The sequence below is a fragment of the Grammomys surdaster genome, unplaced genomic scaffold (genome assembly GCF_004785775.1).
Source record: "Grammomys surdaster isolate TR1022 unplaced genomic scaffold, NIH_TR_1.0 125946, whole genome shotgun sequence".
NCBI lineage: Eukaryota > Metazoa > Chordata > Mammalia > Rodentia > Muridae > Grammomys > Grammomys surdaster.
Genome location: NW_021620768.1, coordinates 774,282 through 795,465, shown reverse-complemented (window position 1 = coordinate 795,465; position 21,184 = coordinate 774,282). Strand labels below are relative to the sequence as shown.

General features: G+C 39.5%; 1 protein-coding gene and 1 pseudogene across 9 annotated transcripts in view; one reads left to right on the top strand and one right to left on the bottom strand.

Annotated features, from left to right (window-relative positions):
* LOC114609017 (Fc receptor-like protein 5) overlaps nt 1–15,674 on the bottom strand; it is a 72,195-nt gene extending 56,521 nt beyond the window's left edge. For 5 of the 9 annotated variants that reach the window (XR_003709451.1, XM_028753215.1, XM_028753217.1 and 2 more), the window contains exons 1-3: nt 15,512–15,674; nt 10,905–10,925; nt 556–816 (exon numbers count right to left, since the gene is read on the bottom strand). Coding sequence is in view for 8 of the 9 variants with exons in the window: in XM_028753215.1 (XP_028609048.1) it covers nt 556–816; nt 10,905–10,925; nt 15,512–15,575 (346 nt within the window). In the remaining variant the exon portion in view is untranslated. Of the gene's footprint in view, nt 1–555; nt 817–10,872; nt 10,926–15,511 lie in introns of all 9 variants that reach the window. The other 4 variants (XM_028753213.1, XM_028753214.1, XM_028753219.1 and 1 more) reach the window with 3 other exon arrangements.
* A 2,821-nt stretch (nt 15,675–18,495) lies between these two features.
* Nucleotides 18,496–18,611, top strand: LOC114609116 (annotated as a pseudogene).
* Nucleotides 18,612–21,184: the final 2,573 nt, after the last annotated feature.

Below are 21,184 nucleotides of genomic sequence, written 5' to 3'. Positions count from 1 at the left end.
ACAGGCACGTGCGTGTGTATGCACAAGCGCAAGTCCTTATGACACTTACTATTCCAAATAAACAAAATGGATTCAAGACGCATTCAAATAAATTGCTTCTCAAATTTCATTTACACGAGCAGTTTATAAATACTACATATTCTTGGGGCTCAATAATTTCAAGATTTGAGTTCATAAATACAGGTCACAAAGCTGCCCAAGTTTTCTGACTCATGCTAGACTTTAAGGACCACAGGGATCGTAGTGAGTGTATTTAGAACTCAGTTAGCTGTTACTGACAGTTATGACCTTCTGTATGCACTAGTTGAAGTCACTGCCTACTAGGCTGAATAGACTTTATTCAGACTATTTAAATTTTATTAATTTTTATGTTTAAACTTAGGCTAATTTTGTACCATATCTGGTTCTCCATAGGGATTTTTAATCTCTCTGTAACCGTAGCATGAAATAGAATGGCTTGTTCATGAGTTGTTTGTGGTAAATAGTAACATAATCTACAGGGAAAATTGGACAGAAATGGTATCTGAAGCTTCAGTTCTTTCACTTCCGTCTCACCTTCTTTATAAAAGACTAAGTGCACGGGTGTGCTTGGAGGTAAGCTGTTGGCTTGACACCAGTACTCTCCGGACTCACGGACCATTAAGGTAGGTGCTTTACCCACCAAAACACCTTGGGTTTGCCTCAATGTTTTGTTTTTCTGGTACCATTTTGTTTTCTGGGGTAATCCAAATCCATTACAAGTCAGAGTGACAGTCTCTCCTCGAAAGAAGGTAGTCCATGGAGGCTGAAGGGAAACCACGGATAGGGGTGCAGTTTCTGAGGAAGAGAGAAAATGAGTCTGTAACAGAGGTTCCCACAGTTTCCAGTCCAGAAGAGCCCTGTGGGAGTGTGTGTGTGTGTGTGGGAGAGAGAGAGAGAGAGAGAGAGAGAGAGAGAGAGAGAGAGAGAGAGATCTGGCTTTGGACAGTTCCTAAGAACACAGTGTTCCTTCCCCCTCCCCTGTCTCATGTCCATGTTCATCCCCCCTCCCATGTCCTCCTGTATCACCCGTGCCCCCCATGTGTGCCCCACCCATGCCCGTACCCACCCAGGGGCTCACTGAAGGCTGAAGACTGCATGTCATCCAGGAGCACTCACCACCCACAGGGAAGAGTGATTCCCCAGGGATGGCAAAGAGCAAGACAATTTCTGGAGGCAGTTCCAGCAGGATTCACTGTAACACTGTGTGGTTAGTAAGCCTGCTCTGAGAATAGATCCTAGATAAAGTCATTCCTTCTTCCTTTGGCATCTTGTTGTTCATAAACCCTCAAAGAATTTCAGAATCATTAAAATCACAATTTTGTATTTTCTCTTAAGATAATAAATAATTTTATCATCAGGCTTTACACTAGAAAAGCTTAAGAGATCAATGCACTTAACTGCTTTGTTTCATAGAGAATAACATAAACGACTAGAAAAATCCACCATCATTATTTGTGTCAGAATAAGAAATGGACAGTCACCTGCTGATCCCTAGGGGAACTAGACATTCACATTGACTGGATGGCTAGCTATGGGAAGAAGGGGGAGACTGCTTGATATACTTTGGATCCTCAAATATCCAAGACCCCTCTGACCCAGGAAATCGGTAATGAGGAAGGACTGAGACGAATGTGTGCTAATTCCTCTTTGCTTTAATGTTAACCTGCCACAAATTAGAATCACCTAAGTAGGGAACTTTACCTGGAGAGCTGTCTGGATTATCTTGATTGATATAAGAAGATTCATTTTGATTGTGGATCTTTTGAGTGTGTGCAGCACTCTTGAGTAGCAACCCAGATAGAAAGGGTTTTTCAGATTATACTGGTTGTGTAGAATTTAGTTTCACCCCAGCTGTCTTGAAACATTTTGTAGACCAGGCCAGCCTTGAACTCATAGAGATCTGCCTGCCTCTGCCTCCCAAGTGCTGGGATTAGAGGCATGCGCCACCACTGCGCAGCATAGAACCACTGCACTCAGAGCAGCTGAGGAACCAGTGAACTCAGAGCAGCAGAAGAACCACTGCACTTGGAGGCAGAATTTCAGGATCCCAGAGGAAGCCTGAGTCCCAGGAGCTCTTCCATCCAGGAGCTCAGGATCACAGAATCACAGAGACATCTGAACTCTGAGGAGTTCTGACACAAACAAGATAATTAGAAAGGCAGTCTCCAGTCAGGGACAGGGAGTGAAGGTAGCACTAGAGTTAACCAGATGGCGAAAGGCAAGTGCAAGAATATAAGCAACAGAAACTAAAGTTACCTGGCATCATCAGAATCCAGTTCTCCTACCATAGCAAGTCCTGGACACCCCATCACACCAGAAAAGCAGGACGCAGATTTAAAATCACTTCTCATGAAGATGACAGAGGACTTTAAGAAGGACATAAACAACTCCCTTAAAGAAATACAGGAGAACACAGGTAAACAGGTAGAAGCCCTTAAAGAGGAAACACAGAAATCCCTTAAAGAATTGCAAGAAAACACAACCAAACCGATGAAGGAATTAAACAAAACCATCCAGGATCTAAAAATGGAAGTAGAAACAATGAAGAAATCTCAAAGGGAGACTACCCTGGAGATAGAAAACGTAGGAAAGAAATCAGGAGTCATAGATGCAAGTATCACCAACAGAATACAAGAGAGAGAATAGAGAATCTCATGTGCAGAAGATACCACAGAAAACATTGACACAACTGTCAAAGAGAATGCAAAATGTAAAAAGCTCCTAACCCAAAACATTCAGGAAATCCAGGACACAGTGAGAAGATCAAACCTAAGGATAATAGGTATAGATGAGAGTGAAGATTCCCAACTTAAAAGGTCAGTAAATATCTTCAACAAAAATATAGAGGAAAGCTTTCCTAACCTAAAGAATGAGATGTCCATGAACATACAAGAAGCCTACAGAACTTCAAATAGACTAGACCAGAAAAGAAATTCCTCCTGTCACATAATAATCAAAACATCAAATGCACAAAATAGAGAAAAAATACTAAAAGCAGTAAGGGGAAAAGGTTAAGTAACATATAAAGGCAGACCTATAAGAATTACACCAGACTTCTCACTAGAGACTATAAAAGCCAGAAGATCCTGGAGTGATATCATACAGACTCTAAGAGAACACAAATGCCAGCCCAGACTACTATACGCAGCAAAACTCTCAAACACTATAGATGGAGAAACCAAGATATTCTATGACAAAACCAAATTTATACAATATCTTCCCACAAATCCAGTCCTACAAAAGATAATAGACGGAAAACTCCAACACAAGAAGAGAAACTACAACATTGAAAAAGCAAGAAAGTAATCTTCCAACAAACCCAAAAGAAGATAGCTACACAAACATAATTATACCTCTAATAACTGAAATAACGAGAAGTAAAACTCACTTTTCCTTAATATCTCTTAACATCAATGGACTCGATTCCCCAATAAAAAGACATAGACTAACAGACTGGATACATAAGCAGGACCCAGAATTTTGCTGCATACAGGAAATGAACCTCAGTGGCAAAGACAGACACGACCTCAGAGTAAAGGGCTGGAAAACAATTTTCCAAGCAAATGGTCCCAAGAAAAAAGTTGGAGTAGCTATTCTAATTTTGAATAAAATCGGCTTTCAACCAAAAGTTATCAAAAAAGATAAGGAAGGACACTTCATACTCATCTAAGGAAAAATCTACCTTGATGAACTCTCAATTCTGAACATCTATGCTCCAAATGCAATGATACTGACATTCATAAAAAAAAACTTTACTAAAAATCAGAGCACACATTGCACCTCACATAATAATAGTGGGGGATTTCACACCTCATTCTCAGCAATGGACTGATCATGGAAACAGAAACTAAACAGAGACACAGTGGAATTAACGGAAGTTATGAACCAAATGAATTCAATAGATATCTATAGAACATTTCAGCCTAAAACAAAAGAATATACCTTTTTCTCAGCCCCTTATGGTACTTTCTCCAAAATAGACCATATACTTGGTCACAAAGCAGGCCTCAACAGATACAAAAAGATTGAAATAATTCCTTGCATCCTATCAGATCACCATGGACTAAGGCTGGTCTTCAATAATAACAAAAACAATGGAAAGCCCACATACACTGAACTGAACAAGGTGGAAACTGAACAACGCTCTACTCAATAATGACTTGGTCAAGGAAGAAAAAAATAAAGAAATTAAAGACTTTTTAGAATTTAATGAAAATGAAGGCTCATCATACCAAAATTTATGAAATACAATGAAAGCAGTGCTAAGGGGAAAACTCATAGCTCTAAGTGTCTACAAAAAGAAACTGGAGAGAGCATACACTAGCAACTTGACAACACACCTGAAAGCTCTGGAACAAAAAGAAGCAAATACACCCAAGAGGAGTAGAAGGGGGAAATAATCAAACTCAGGGCTGAAATCAACCAAGTAGAAACAAAAAGAACTATACAGAGTATCAATAAAACCAGGATCTGGGTCTTTGAGAAAATCAACAAGATAGATAAACCCTTAGCCAGATTAACCAGAGGGCACAGAGACAGTATCCAAATTAATAAAATCAGAACTGAGAAGGGAGACATAACAACAGAAACTGAGGAAATTAAAAAAATCATCAGATCCTACTACAAAAGCTTATACTCAACAAAACTGGAAAATCTGGAGGAAAAGGACAATTTCCTAGACAGATATCAGGTACCAAAGTTAAATCAGGAGCAGATAAACCATCTAAACAGTCCCATAACCCATAAAGAAATAGCAGCTGTCATTAAAAGTCTACCCACCAAAAAAAAAAAAAAAATCCTAGGACCAGATGGTTTTAGTGCAGAATTCTATCAGACAAGGAAGACCTAATACCAATTCTCTTCAAACTATTCCACAAAATAGAAATAGAAGGAACACCACCCAATTTGTTCTATGAAGTCACAATCACGCTCATACATAAAACCCACAAAGACCCAACAAAGAAAGAGAACTTTAGACCAGTCTCCCTTATGACTATCTATGCAAAACTACTCAAAAAATTCTCACAAACTGAATCCAAGAACACATCAAAACAATTATCCTTCATGATCACGTAGGCTTTATTCCAGGAATGCAAGGATGGTTCAATATTCGGAAATCCATCAATGTAATCCACTATATAGACAAACTCAAAGAAAAAAAATACATGATGATCTCACTAGATGCTGAGAAAGCATTTGACAAAATTCATCATCTGTTCATAGTAAAAGTCTTGGAAAAATCAGGAATTCAAAGCCCATACCTAAACACAGTAAAAGCAATATACGGCAAACCAGTAGCCAACACCAAAATAAATGGAGAGAAACTTGAAGCAATCCCACTAAAACCAGGGACTAGACAAGGCTACCCATTCTCTTCTTACCTTTTCAATATAGTAGTAGAAGTCCTAGCTAGAGCAATTAGACAACAACAACAAAAAAAGTCAAAGGGATACAAATAGGAAAGGAAGAAGTCAAAATATCACTATTTGCAGATGATATGATAGAATACTTAAGTGACCCTAAAACTTCCACCAGAGAACTCCTAAACCTGATAAACAACTTCAGCAAAGTGGCTGGTTATAAAATCAACTCAAACAAATCTGTATCCTTCCTCTACTCGAAAGATAAACAGGCTGAGAAAGAAATTAGGGAAATGACACCCTTCACAATAAACACAAATAATATAAAATAGGTTTGAGTGAATCTAACCAAGCAAATGAAAGATCTATATGACAAGAACTTTAAGTCTCTAAAGAAAGAAATCTAAGAAGATCTCAGAAGATGGAAAGATCTCCCATGCTCATGGATTGGCAGGATTAATATAGTAAAAATGGCCATCTTTTCAAAAGCAATCTACAGATTCAATGCAATTCCCATTAAAATCCCAACTCAATTTTTCACAGGGTTAGAAAGAGCAATTCTCAAATTCATATGGAATAACAAAAAACTCAGGATAGCAAAAACTATTCACAACAATAAAAGAACTTCGGGAGGAATCACCATCCCTGATCTCAAGCTGTACTACAGAGCAATAGTGATAAAAACTGCATAGTATTGGTACAGAGACAGGTAGGAGGATCAATGGAATAGATCTGAAGACCCAGAAATGAACCCACACACCTATGGTCACTTGATCTTTGACAAAGGAGCTAAAACCATCCAGTGGAAAAAGGACAGCAGTTTCAACAAATGGTGCTGGTCCAACTGGAGGACAACATGTAGAAGAATGCAAATTGATCCATTCTTATCTCCTTGTACAAATCTCAAGTCCAAGTGCATAAAGGACCTTCACATAAAACCAGATACACAGAAACTAATAGAAGAGAAGGTGGGGAAGAACATTGAATACTTGGGCATAGGGAAAAAGTTTCTGAACAGAACACTAATGGCTTATGCCAAGATCAATAATTGACAAATGGGACCTCATAAAATTGTAAAGTTTCTGTAAGGTAAAGGACACTGTAAATAGGAAAAAACGGCAACCAACAGATTGGGAAAAGATCTTTACCAATCCCACATCTGATAGAGGGTTAATATCCAATATATACAAAGAACTCGAGAAATTAGACTGCAGACAACCAAATAACCTTATTAAAAATGGGGGTACAGAGCTAAACAAGGAATTCTCAACTGAGGAAACTCAAATGGTCGTGAAGTACCTAAGAAATTGTTCAGCATCCTTAGTCATCAGAGAAATGCAAATCAAAACAACCCTGAGATTCCACCTCACACCAGTCAGAATGGCTAAGATCAAAAACTCAGGTGATAGTAGATGCTGGTGAGGGTGTGGAGAAAAAGGGACACTCCTCAATTTTTGGTGGGATTGCAAGATGGTACAACCACTCTGAAAATCAGTTTAGCGATTCCTCAGAAAATTGGACATAGCATTACCTGAGGACCCATCTATACCACTCCTGGCATATACTCAGAAGATGCTCCAACATATAAAAAGGACATATGCTCCACTATGTTCATAGCAGCTTTATTTATAATAGCCAGAAGCTGGAAAGAACCCAGATGTCCTTCAACAGAGGAATGGATACAAAAAAAATCTGGTACATTTACACAATGGAGTGTTACTCAGCTATTAAAAATAATGAATTTGAGAAATTCTTAGGTAAATGGATGGAACTAGAAAGTTTCATCCTGAGCAAGGTGACCCAATCACAAAAGAACACTCACTGATTATTGGATATTAGCCAAGAAGCTTGAAATTGCCAAGATTCAACTCGAAGACCACATGAAGCTCAAGAAGAAGGAAGACCAAGTTTGGGTTCTTTGGTCCTTCTTAGAAGGAGTAATAAAATCCTCAAGGGAGCAAATATGGAGACAAAGTGAGGGACAGAAACTGAAGGAGGGGCAGTCTGGAGACCATTCCACCTGGGTATCCATTCCATGTGCAGTCACCAAAGGTAGATGCTGATGTGGATGTCAGGAAGTGCATGCTGACAGGAGCCTGATATAGCTGTCTCTTTAGAGGTCTGCCAGAGTCTGACATATTCAGAAGTGGATGCTCACAGCTAACCATTGAACTGATCAAGAGGTTCCCAATGGAGGAGTTAGAGAGAAGGAGCTGAAGGAGCTGAAAGGGTTTGTGGCCCCATGAGGAGAGCAACAATACCAACCAACCAGAGCTCCCAGGGTCTAAACCACCAGCTTGGGAGCACATAGGGAGAGACTCATGGCTCCAGCTGTATATGTAGGGGAGGATGGCCTTGTCTGTCATAGGTGGGAGAGAAGATCCTTGGTCCAGTGAAGGCTGGATGTTGAGTGTGGGGGAATTCGAGGGTGGGGAGATGGGAGTGGGGGGGATGGGAGTGGGGGGGTGGATGGGGGAACATCCTTATAGAAGCAGGAGGAGGGGGATGGGATGAGGGTTTCTGGGCGGGAGAGAAATGGGGCAAGGGGATAACATCTGAAATGTAAATAAAATATCCAATAAAAAAACCAAAAACAACAACAATAACAACAACAACAAAAAGAAAATGGCATTATAAGGGTGGGATAGATTGTTCAGTGGGATAAAGTCCAATGGAGACCTGAGTCTCCAACTGTAGAGTTGAGTAATGACCATTCAAAGCTGTCCACCGTGTCTTAGACTTAAGAATGACAATTTGATCCTGTCTAAACTTCTCCCACATGTGTCTGCTATAAACTTTTGATTGTTACTTGGTCACAGCTACAATATTTCATTATAAAAACAGCACTGTATTTGCCATTCTGTTGTACTGTTTCATTTGTTTCTCCTTTACAAGCTGGGTTTGTGGTACAATTTTAAATTTTAAATAGAGAAATGTCTTATTTTTTTCTAATTTGCAAGTAAATTGTTCTTTTGATTAAGAGAACAAAGAAGAGGCTAGCGTTGCCAGTCTACTTCAAGAATTTCTGTGTGATTATATAGGCGTCTCTACAAGGAGTGCAAAAGTATCATCTCTTGTAGGCAGAAGACTACCTTGGTAGTTTGAGGATTACATTTGATTCTGAAGTTAACCACTAACCCTACTCATACCAGGCCCTAGACTAGACTAATCTTTTAAAGTCTCTCATGTGCTCAATACTCATTTTTGATTTACCACGTATTTGGGCAGTTATTTGAACATAAGGCAACACTGTGGAATACATTGCTAAATTAGACATCCATGGTTCATGATTTCAGGAAGTTTGTGATTTGTTAGAAGAGATAATAACTGACAAGTAAAGAGATGGCCATATTAAAAATTAGACAGTGTGGCTCCATCTATTCCAGGACAAAATAAAATGCTGCTGATAAAAATACAGAGGTGTATTTATATATTAGTAAAATATAATACTCTAAGCAGGGGAAGGAATCAATCTTTTCTACATGAAAGACTTTCCACAAAGAGACTCTGAAGAGAAGCTCAGAGGGGAAAACCTAATAATCCACACTCATTAGTTGCTCCCAGTTGATTGCCCAATGATTCTGACCTCCTGATTTTCTTTTTGTTTTTTTCCCCCTTTTATTCCATCCACATCTTTGGTTTCATTTGTGTTTTAGACAGATTTACGCTATCTCATTATTGGAAAGTTTTCATAACATTTTACTTTGTGTTTTGTTGTAGAGTTTCACATTATGCTTTTTAAATAAATCTCAAAGTTGGCCAAAACACATCCAGCTTAAACCTTTACTGATTGCCTCGAGAAAGCAAAAACTAAAGCTAACACAGAAAAATTACATATGTCCAGAGTCAGAACATTCATTTAACATTTTTTATTTGTATCAAATATTCCCCAGTTCATCATAATATTCATTTCTTAAAATTCTCTTATTTATTCCTTTTTAACTGAGGAAGAAGTCTCTAAAAAATGCCTACTTTTATGTACCATAATTGTTAGCCTAGAAAATACATTGTATTCCATATGCATGTCAGATTATTTTCATTCTTGGATCTTTCCCATGTGTAGAATTGTAGACTTAAGAGTCATATTTATGATAGCTGCCACTAGGGACTCTGATTATGTGTACTTTTTATTTACAAGCATGTTTTTTAGAGTAAAGAGAGTTCTGCTTCATTATTTTATGTTGTCACTATCATAATACACAGTGAGGAATTTGGTGCAGAGTTCTTAATGACCAGTTGACTGAATTGTGAATGGACGAACCTTTTTAAAAAACACTTTCTTCTATGGTTTCAAGTCTTTAAAAAAAATGACATATGTCATTTCCATGATAAAGAAACCACAAACTTATTTCACATTAGTATTCAAAAGAGCTGTTTAATTGAGAAGAGTACATTTAAGGCTAACATGTAGACTAGCATTGTGGTTTTCTTTTAAGTCTTCTGAGATGAGACTAAGGGTTTGGATTTCACAAAACCAGGAATGTGAGAAGCACAAATTCAATTTTATGGGAGAGAAAAAGAAGGAGGAAGAAGAGGAGGAGACAGGGAGGAGGAAAGGGAGAGAAGACGAGGAGGAAAAGTGATGTGTATGGGAAAACAGAAGAGAACAAAATTTGCAAAAGAAAAAAAAGTTTTTTTCAGAAGGAAGATTATCCTGCCCTTGCTCTCCGGGCCCTCCCTCTGAGTCGATCGGCCTTGTAGCTGCTGGCAGTGTCCATCCCTGACAGGAGAGCCAGTATTCCAAGCTTTCATCATGGACTGGGGACCAGCTCCAGGAATCATCCAGACTCTGAATGCCAGAATGGGGCCTACTGAGGTGCCCTGCCTTGTGGATCACTAGTCATCTCACTCTAGTGAGACAGCTATTCTAGGGCCTACTCTGACCATGTGACTTATGAGTTCTCAGCTTCTCGGGTGTGATTTAGCCTCTGTTGCTATTTTAAAGCACACTTAATAAGTTCTTCGATATATACAAATGTGTGTGTGTGTGTGTGTGTGCATGCATGCATGCATGTGCGCATGTGTGTACATACATATTTATTCACCTTGTTCTATTATTCCTCTACAATTTTCCAGACTCCACCTGTTAGATACTCTCTTACTCCTCCTGCACTTCCTAGAGAATTTTACTCTTAAGACAGCAAAGGAAAAATGTTACTGTTGGCACCTCTACTGTTTTACAGTTTGCCTAGTTGACAGATAGAAAGGATTCCATCCTGAGCCCTTCACATTTACCTGAAGAGACAAAGATGATTTTTCATTGCTAAGTGGGGTCCATTGTCAATAGGATTCAATTCAGGGCCTCAGAAAGACCCAGCCAGCCTGTGTATTCACCATCTAACCCAGGAAGTGCTGGAGGGCAGCATGAAGTTGCTCTGGCTTGGAGCGGTACCCAGGGGAGATTGGGGGTGGGGGTGGGGGCGATAGCCATCACTTTCAAGTTTCTGTTGGCCTGAGTAGAAAATGTTTGATGTCAGGGAGAAACTCTTACCAAGAACTCCCAAAGCAGAAGGAAGGACTCACCATGTTGTCCATTGACAGGAGCTGGAAAACAAACAAACACACACACTAAGAGTTAAAGATAAGGGCACTGAGTAAGGACTTTTTTCCTATTTGAAAAGATAATGTTTCTGTACCCATTTTACTACTTAACAATAAAAAATCATTTATAAAAATGTTGAGAATTGTTTGTCAAATGTTTGTATTTGTGAAGACATTCCTATGAACTTTAAAAATAAATTTTAAAATGTTATTGTCAGATAAAAAAGTATAATCCTGGAGGGAACAATAATAAGACACATAGGCTAGCCAGCTCAATGTGTGTGCATATGCGTGTGAGTGTGTGTGTGTGTGTTTGTTGAGGATGTGGGTATACCATGGATGATACTTGAAAGAAATTATGGCCAAGAACACAGGAATCATCCAAGTGAAGGTTGACACTGTGCCTGGCATGAGAACATACAGAGAGGGTGGTCAAGGCAAGAAGGTCACAGGAGTAAAGGACCTGGTGTCCTGAGGTGGACTGAGCAGCTCTGGAGGGTGAGGAGTACTGGGAGAGACATGGTTGGGGAAGACTTCAGGGCCATTCTTTTCTTATAGAAGCCGTGTGGGAACTACAGAAAGAGTCCAAGGAGTGTGGTGAAGTCAGAACTTGAGACGGAGTATTCTGGCAGAGAGTCTCCCATGGAGAGGACGGGAAATACCCCAGCATGGTGATGGCAAAGGTTAACGTCTTTCAATGTATTTATCCAGGATTATCTGAATTGTGTGTGTGCTTGCTGCTTATTCATAAAGCCTGCTCTAGACTGTAAGGCCTGCTCTGCAATGGGACAGCTGTAAACTTTCTTGAATAATGAATCATTAAAAACAAAAAAACCAAAAAACCTCCCCAAAACCCAGAAAGGCAAAACCCTAGGGTTGTAATAGTAGAAATAGGTCAGGTTGGAGAAATTAGTAATGAGGAAAGGAAGTAGGCAGAGCTCAACAGGGTTATTAATTTATAAATTATCCAGAGAAAGGTTGGATTTGATTCTTTCACTTAAAAGAAATTTCTAGAATGCCAGTAATTTGCTGGGAAATGCAATAAAAATCCAGCTGTGAGTGAGGGACACATCATCCCTATTGGAAATGTTAGAAGAGTGGTCTAAATCCAAGGTTTTTCATTGAGATCAAATAATTAGTCACTGTTACCTACATATCACGGTTATCATGGCTTTTGTATTTGGGGGTTTCTAGTTGGTATGCATTTACATGTCATTCCATGTAATTTTCTCAGAAACACTCTAACTTAAGTTCCATATCACAGATAAGAAGGCTGATTAAACTTAAATGTTGAACATCCTTCACCAGTGAAGAAATGAAAATCAAAACTACTTTGAGACTTCATCTTATACCTGTCAGAATGGCTAAGATCAATAACTCAAGTGGTGGTTCATGCTGTTGAGGATATTGAATAAGCAGAAGACTCCTCCTCCATTGCTGGTGGGAGTACAAACGCGTACAGCCACAGTGGAAATCAGTGCAGCAGTTCCTCAGGAAGATGGGATTTGATCTACCGTAAGATCCAGTTATACTTCTCTTGGGCATATTCAATTTACACTCCAGGGGACCACAAAGATAATCACTCAACTATGTTCACTGCTACTCTATTCATAATAGCCAGAAAACAATATAGATGTCTCTCAACAGAAGAATGAATAAGGAAAATGTGACACATTTACACAATGGAATATTACTCAGCCACTTAAAACAAAAAAAAAAAAACAAAAACCAAACAAAAAATCACATTATGAATTTGCAGACAAACGGATGGAACTAGATAAGATCATGCTGAGTGAGGTAACCCAGACCCAGAAAGACCGATATGGTATGTAGTCACTAATATGTGGATATAAACTGTTAAGTCAATGATAACCAAGTTATAATCTCTAGAACCACCGAGGGTTGGTATAGAGGATAACAGACTAGGGGGAACAGATAGGTCTCCTTAGGAAAGAGAAATGGAATATATAATTATGGATGGATGGAGAGAGGCTGGAATGGGGGTCATGACGGGGGTGGGGGGAGAGGGAGTTAAGTGAAGGAACACAGTGAAAGACAGCTAAAATCAAGGGGTATGTGAGGGGTAGTATGGAAACAATACAGTAGAAACTTCCTAAAATATATACATATATGGAGGATGTCTAAATGAAATCACCAAATAATGGGGAGACAGAGCCCCACGGGCCATCTCTTGTTACCAAGCAAAGCTTCCAGTACTGGAACCGGGTAACATCTAATGGAGTTGTTGGCCAAAGAGGACTCATGGGAATCCTCAAACAACCCAGGTTGTTGACAAGACTGTAGTTTCCCCTTCACAAACTGGCAGCAAGGCCCCATTGCTGAAGACAACACCCATATAACTCACAACATGGAGAAGTTGAGTTGGTGCCTGCACAGAGCCCTTATTCCTATTCTTGTGTCTTTGGTGTAGGAAGATACTCTGCACACTACCATAAAAACAAACACGGATTAGTCCAGCCACGCACCTTCTGATCTACATTTGTGTCTTGCTGGCAAGATATGCTAGGGCCACGGTGGCACAAAACTTGTGGGAGTAACCAGCCAGTAAGTGATTGGACTTAAGGTTCACTCTATGAGATGGAATCCATACCCAACACTGCTTGGGGGACCAAGAACCAGAGACTAGATAGCCCAGTGATTGAAACCCAAATATTGCTAGTGTTAAAAAAAAACAAAATAGAAATGTAGTGACTGACTGCTAATGATATTCTGTTGTACTGGTAGATTAGTACATTGTTCAGTCATCATCAGAGAAGTTTCCTCATGCAGTAGATGGGAACAAAACCAGAGACCTACCGTCTGGCATTATCTGCACACACACACACACACACACACACACACACACACACACACACACACACAGAGAGAGAGAGAGAGAGAGAGAGAGAGAGAGAGAGAGAGAGAGAGAGAGAGAGGGAGGGAGGGAGGGAGGGGATGTCTCTATCAAATCCTTCCCCCTCAGAGCTCAGGAACTCTGCAGGAAAGGAAACAGAAAGGGTGTAAGAGCCAGTGGGGGTGGAGGACACCAAGAAAATAAGGCCCTCTAAATCAACACAAGCAGAGGTCATTGGAACTCACAGAGACTGAAGCAGCAAGCACAGGGCCTGCATATGTCTGCACCAGGTCCTTGGAGTATATATTAAGGCTTCCAGTTTAGTGTTCTTACTCCTTTAGTGTTCACACTCCTAAGTGTGAGAACAAGTGGGTCTGATTCTTGTACCTGCTCTTAGACTCTTTTCTTCTGTTGGTTTGCTTTGTTTAACTTCGATGTGATAGTTTTTGTATTATCTAGTTATATTTTTTTGTTATCTCTCAAAAGCCCATTGTTTTCTAATGAGAGTCAGAAAGAGAGTAGATTCACATGATAGGGGAGGTAGGGAGGAAGTGGAAAGAGAAGAGGGAGGGAAATCATCATCAGAATATATGTGAGAAAAGAACCTATTTTCAATAAAGAAAAAAGGAAGGAAGGAAAAAAGGAAGCTAGTTAAGTGGCTAGTAGATGGTAACACAGATTTGAATCCAAACTCTAACCTTAGCTCACAGTGCACCTTCCTGTCCTGTCCTGTCCTGTCCTGTCCTGTCCTGTCCTGTCCTGTCCTGTCCTGTCCTCCTCTCCCTTCCCCTTCCCTCCTCTCTCCTGCCTTCTTAAGTACCATGTTTGGATGTGCTTCTGTTTCTGATGGGCCTTGCCCCATCTGCTGCTCAGTCCCTGAGTTTCAGGAGCTATTTATCAGCTGACTTGTATGTAGATAATTATCTGTCTGTGTCATCCACTGGGATTTTTTTTTAATTGTTAGAAAATTAAAATTAAAAATTTTAATTTTTACTAGAATTGTTAATTCTAGTAAAAAAAAATGTTTCCCAGCTGTTTCTTGTGCACTGGCTTTGCTGTGCGCTCTTCTGTAGTTGACCTTTGTGGGCACGAAAGGGCCCACCGTCCTCAGCATTGTGTATAATGCTATGCATAATGGCTCTAAGAATTTTTTTCAATAGATGGACACACATTTAATTCTAATATTTAAAACTTAGTCAAAGGCAAACCCTTTGTAGGCATGAACTGACAGAAATGCATGCATATCCATGGGCAGTGACATAGTCACTGCTGTAGGTACCCCTCCTTCCTGATTTCCCTACTTGTTCTTAAGGCACCCAGTCCTGCTCCTGGCTCTCACTAATGTGCAGATCCTCTGTCATCTTAGGCACAAGACCGGGGTGTAGCCTGTCCACAAAGGATTAGAATATACTTCTCATTTGAATAAAAGAGTTTGAACAAGCAAGTGTGATTCACTTTCTGTGCTTCATAAAGTATTTGTTAAAGAAAAAAAAAGCAAGTGAAACTTAATTGCCATTGTTACAGTTTATTTTTCTGTCCATTGAAGGATTTTTTTTTCAACCTGTAACTACTTTCTTTGGGCACAGGAGAGGAAATTCTGAGCTGTTCAGTAAAGTTGGGGATCACAGCCTCACATGGGGAAACTGAGGAGCTGAAACTCAAGAGACAACCAGGCCTGTAGTGGAGAGAGATGCTGTCCGACCCACTCTATCCCCATATTGAGCCATCTACTCACTCACAACCAGTAGAGTCAGCCACAGCTGTGTGAACGCCACACAGGGTGAGGCTGAGCCAGGCATTTGCTCGCAGGTAGTCCTTTCCTCTTGCTCTCGGTTCCACTGTAGTCAGTCACAGCTCCATGGAGAAATCTGGGAAACTGCTCTTCTAAAACAGTTGAGTGTGTCTTGAATCAGAAGAAGGAAGTAGGCGTACCCATATTTAACTGTTAATTAGTTTCCTGCCCTACAGCCAAAGTGAAACTTTTGGGGTTTTAAAAAATCACATGCTCTCAACACCACATTTTGGCATTGGGGAAATTACCTTAAGGAAGATGGCTCTATAAAAAATGATGGTTATTCATCACTGTCTGAGCATGTAAGCATCATACATGATCATGCCTGTGGGATTGTTACAATTACATCATTATTGGTGAGGTTAAGCTACATATATGTAAAAGGGCAAGACCATCTCAGCTACTGGGAGTGAGAATGTGAGGCGTGGACTGGAATTTGTAGAGTGTCCTTTATGGAGGCAAGAAATGGAATGTATGTGTATATGAAAACCTCTCAGGGTACTATTTTCCCCTAGAGAATGCACAAAATTACCAGTTGTATTTGAGAAATTAAGGGGGAAATAGGTATTTCATTTTGTCTTTCTCTGCTGTTTTTCTCCCTTTAAATTACTATGTGAGTGGTTTGCTTTCAAATTTAAATCTAATTTTTTAAAAGTGGAGTTTCTATTCTGACAATGTGTCCACAAAATTCCGTGTATTGAGATATGAAAGTTTCTTTCTTACAGACAACTTTTCCCATAGTTTCTTTCTGGACTCAGACCTGGATCTTCCCAAAGAGATATTTAATTTCCTATTTATCAATGCCTTGGGTATTTGTGTCACAGCAATATCACTGTGCCCTGAGGAAAACATTCAGGGATAAGGAGATTAATCTGTCACAGCTCAGGAGGGAAATCTCAAAAGGAAGCATGTACTATGCATTTGGACCTGAGACAGAAGGTATGGTTGTGAATATTCTGCATGTCCCCTGTAGATATGAGCACACATTTCTACTGGGCATACACTTGGGGGCAGGTTCCTGGCTATATAGCATGCAATACTGTGTCCAGTTCAGACAGTGTTGCTGAGTGACTTTCTGATATGATTGAGTCAATGGGAACACCACCAGGTAGCATAGGGGAGCTCATTGCCCGCCCCCCCTCCAGCAGCTATGTGCTCAACTTAATGAGAGCACCACCAGGCAGCTTAGGGGAGCTCACTGGCTCCCCCACTCAGCAGATGTGTGCTCACCTTGTACATTTTATTCATTTCAGTGAATTATGAGTTTCTAACTTTTTCATATTATTCGGTTTATGAATTTTTAAAAGAGAAGGTATTACTATATATCTCTGGATGGCTTGGAGTTCATTCTGTAGACTGGGCTGACCTTGAACTCACAGAGATTTGCCTGTCTTTGTTTCCTAAATGCTAGGACTAAAAGTGTGTACCACTATGCCTAGCAGACTTTTTTTATGTTTTAAATGGTATCTTAGATAACTTTTCTTAAAATGTGAAAAGTTTGTTCAAATCCTCCACCTTTCTCATCCTGTTTTGTACTGCTTTCAATTCTGGAGATAAGTTTTTTGAACACATTCATGAAGTATCTCTTCTTACTCTGGCTTTTCTTCTTGGTCATTGCTATTGCCTTCTTATGAATTATTATTTCAGATTTGATATAGAAGAATTTATCAGTCTGTTTTAGTTAGGGTTTTGCTGCTATGAACGGACACCATGATCAAGGCAAACTCTTATAAGGACATTGGGACTGGGTTACAGGTTCAGAGGTTCAGTTGTTATCATGGTAGGAACATGGCAGCATCCAGGCAGGCATGGTGCAGGAGAAGCTGAGAGTTCTACATTTTCATCTGAAGGCTGCTAGCAGAATATTGGCTTCCAGGCAACTAGGATGAGAGTCTTAAGGCCCACACCGACAGTGACACACCTACTCCAACAGGGCCACACCTTCTAATAGTGCCACTCCCTGAGCTGAGCATATACAAATCATCATACAGTCTTTCAGTCCATGGCTAGGGATTTTTACAACCCCATTCATAAACTTTGTATACTCCAAAGGTCTTGATATTCTCAGCTTGTCTCTAGATATCTAGAATATCACAGCTAATTTTTTGTGTGTATGATAAGTGAACATGTTTATTTATATTTATTGCATAGAATTTGCACCACAGCTTCAGACAGGATCACGAAACTGGTTATGGGGATTGTGAGAACTTTGGCAACAGCAAAATGTTTTTTAATGTATACTGACTCCAAATCAACTCAAAATAAAACAAACATGACAAATATAGAGCATTTCTGGCAGTGGTCACCCTTGTTGTATGATGGGGCTTCCTTGTGGCCTTGGTACTGAACATACAACTTATGTGTATGCCACCATTCCACCCAACACTAACAAGCTTTCCCTGAAGCTCAGACTTTTTATATAAGTTCAGTATTCTTACTGTATGTATAATTGTTTAATTATGGAAAAGAAAAACTGAGCATTTTCCTACCAGCCTTCCTCAGCATGTGTCAGATTAGCACATACTAGGATTGTACTATGTTTGGAAGTTTGATTGTTTTTTTTTTTTTGTTTTTTTGTTTTTTTTTTTTTAAAGCTCTTTAAAGAGACTGGCAAAATGGCTCTGTAGAGGGGTGTTTATGGTCAGTCTGAAGAGCTGAATTTGATTCCTGAAACCCACAGAGCGGAAGGAGGGCAGCAACCCCTGATGGTCTCCCTGTGTATGGACATGGCCTCCAGAAGTAAATACATATTTTTAAAATGGCTGCTTGAGTTACTGATTCATTGAATGGATTTCTGCTTTGAATCAGAACAGGATGTCCAGTTTCTGAGGTGGCACCACAATACTTCTGACATTTTGGATGTCATAGTTATGTGAAGCAGTATTCTCTACACTGATGATTATAAAATTATTAACAAGCTCTGAAAAGTCTATGGCCATACCACCCTGAAGTGCCCGATCTCATCTGATCTCAGAAGCTAAGCAGGGTTGGGCCTGGTTAGTATTTGGATGGGAGATCGCTGGAATACCAGGTGCTGTAGGCTTAAAAGAAAAGAAAAAGAAAAGAACATTCAGCCAAGAGGTAATTCTTCAAGTAAAACATACACACCTATCTCCAATTTGCTTTTATCTTTAGTAAATGGTAAAATAATATGTATACAAAAGAATTGTTTAAAAATAAATTTCTTTATTTTTATGATCTATTACCAATAATGTTTGATATATGCATATTTGGTTTATATACCTACTACCTGGGGTAACAAATAAATAAAGCTTAAGAAGCCCTGATTTGGACACTTTATGCAGCTGAACTTGCAGAAATTTGATTTATTCTACAACCTGGGTTCTTTTAAATTTGTTGCATGCACAGTTCTATTGCTTGGGAATATTGCCAATTTTATTTGTTACTTTTTAAGTACTTAAACCCCTTTCCCTCTCACTATCACCCTGAGGTTGAACTTCAGCCTGGTGTTGAATGACATCCTCTTGACCTCACAGGGAAAGCACTTAATATCCCACCATTATGTAAAATGTTTTTGAGTAAGCTTCTTTCTGTACTGAGTTCAGTTATAGTTTTCTTCAGTAGAGAATGTTGAGTGTTATTAGTAACTGTCAGATTGGGATTGGTGGAAGAAACTTAGAAATAAATGAAATAGACATTTCCAGAAGCAGAACTGGTCCCTCAATCAGAATAACTGAAGAGCCACGGTCTATGGGGGAGTAGAAACTGTGCGCAGGTGGCACAGGGGTTTTATAGAGCAGAACAAGGCTGGGATGGAAGTGTCCGTCTGCAGGTCAGTTCCAGGGAGGTTCGCGGTGCTGGACTTCCGCTCCTATCAGCGGACTAACAGCCCACAGATGCTATCAGTCAACTTTCCCAGCCTGAGCATCTCGTCAACCAGAGGCTTTTAAGTCAGTAACTTTCCTCCTTGCTGAAACTAGACACTCAACAGAAGCAAGTTCATAGCAGAGAAACTAAGCGGATGCACGTCTTGTGGGGAAGCTGAACGGCCTTGGCCTGGCAGACCTTGATTACTGTAGTGCGCGTTCCGGTAGCAGAGAGCTTCAGTCTGGGATTCTGGGTTACAGTCCTCAAAGATCTGACCCACAAGTGACTCACCTCACTCAGCCGTGTCACCTATAACAAAGGTTTCTACATCCTCTCCGAAACATGCTAGCAACTGGGAACAAATGTCGGAAGACCTGGGCCAGTGAGAAGCATTTCACATTCGGAGCACAGAATTTTGATAAATGTTTCCATCAGATTAAGAACATAGGCTTCTGTTTTTTAGTTCACTAAGAGTTTGTCCTAAATAATGGATATTGAATTTTTGTTAACATCAGTTTTGCATTTATGTTGAGATTACATGACTTTCCCTTTCCCTCTCTCCCCCTTTCTCTCTCCCTCTTTCTCTTTGTCAATATGGCAAATTAAATTGATAGTTACAAATGTGAGGTCAACTCTACATTCAGCTTGTCTATGATATGCTTATTGACCTTGGCTTACAAGTTTGGTTTTGGGTTTTGGCATTTGTGTCCACAAGAAAGATAAACCTGCAATTCTTTCTTTATTAATTTCTGTACCAAAATTATAGTGGTCTCATAAATCAGACTTTTTTTGTATTCTCTTGAAGAGTTTTTATAAAATGAGTGTTGCTTATCCCTTAAATATTTGGATGATTTTACTATTTAAGCTAACTAGCTTTTTATTTTCTTGGTGTGGAGGTAGGAAGATGAATTATTACAATTGAGTCTTGAAAGTGATATGGGGTTTATTCAGATACCTTATTTCTTTTTGTGTAGGTTTGGTAAATTGCGTACTTCCTGGAATTTGCTTGACTGTGTTTCCAAATCACTACACAGTTTATACTTTCCCGTAATGTCCCCAGTGTCTGTGATGTCTGCAGCATCTCACAGGACACAGCTGGGATTCACCTTTCCTTTCCTAGTTGATACTCAATCATGTCTGCTAAAAAAAAAAGACAAAAACAAAAACAAAAAAAAAACAAAAACAAAAAAGAATCTCCCTTTGTCTCTTATCTGTCTCTGTAGAGACTCATAAACAGAATTAGCTCCCTTAAAGAACCTTTGGCTTTGTCATGGAATATCTTGGTTTCACCATCTATAGTGATTGAGAGTTTTGCTGGGTATAGTAATCTGGGCTGGCAATTGTGTTCTCTTAGGGTCTGTATGATGTCAGTCCAGGCTCTTCTGGCTTTTATAGTCTCTGGTGAGAAGTCTGGTGTAATTCTTATAGGTCTGCCTTTGTATGTTACTTGACCTTTTTCCCTTACTGCTTTTAGTATTTTTTCTTTGTTTTGTGCATCTGATGTTTTGATTATTATGTGACGGGAGGTATTTCTTTTCTGGTCTAGTCTATTTGGTGTTCTGTAGGCTTCTTGTATGTTTATGGGCATCTTGTTCTTTAGGTTAGGGAAGTTCTCCTCAATAATTTTGTTGAAGATATTTACTGTCCCTTTAAGTTGGGACTCTTCATTCTCATCTATACCTATTATCCTTAGGTTTGGTCTTCTCATTGTGTCCTGGATTTCCTGGATGTTTTGAGTTAGGAGTTTTTTGCATTTTGCATTTTCTTTGACAACTGTGTCAATATTTT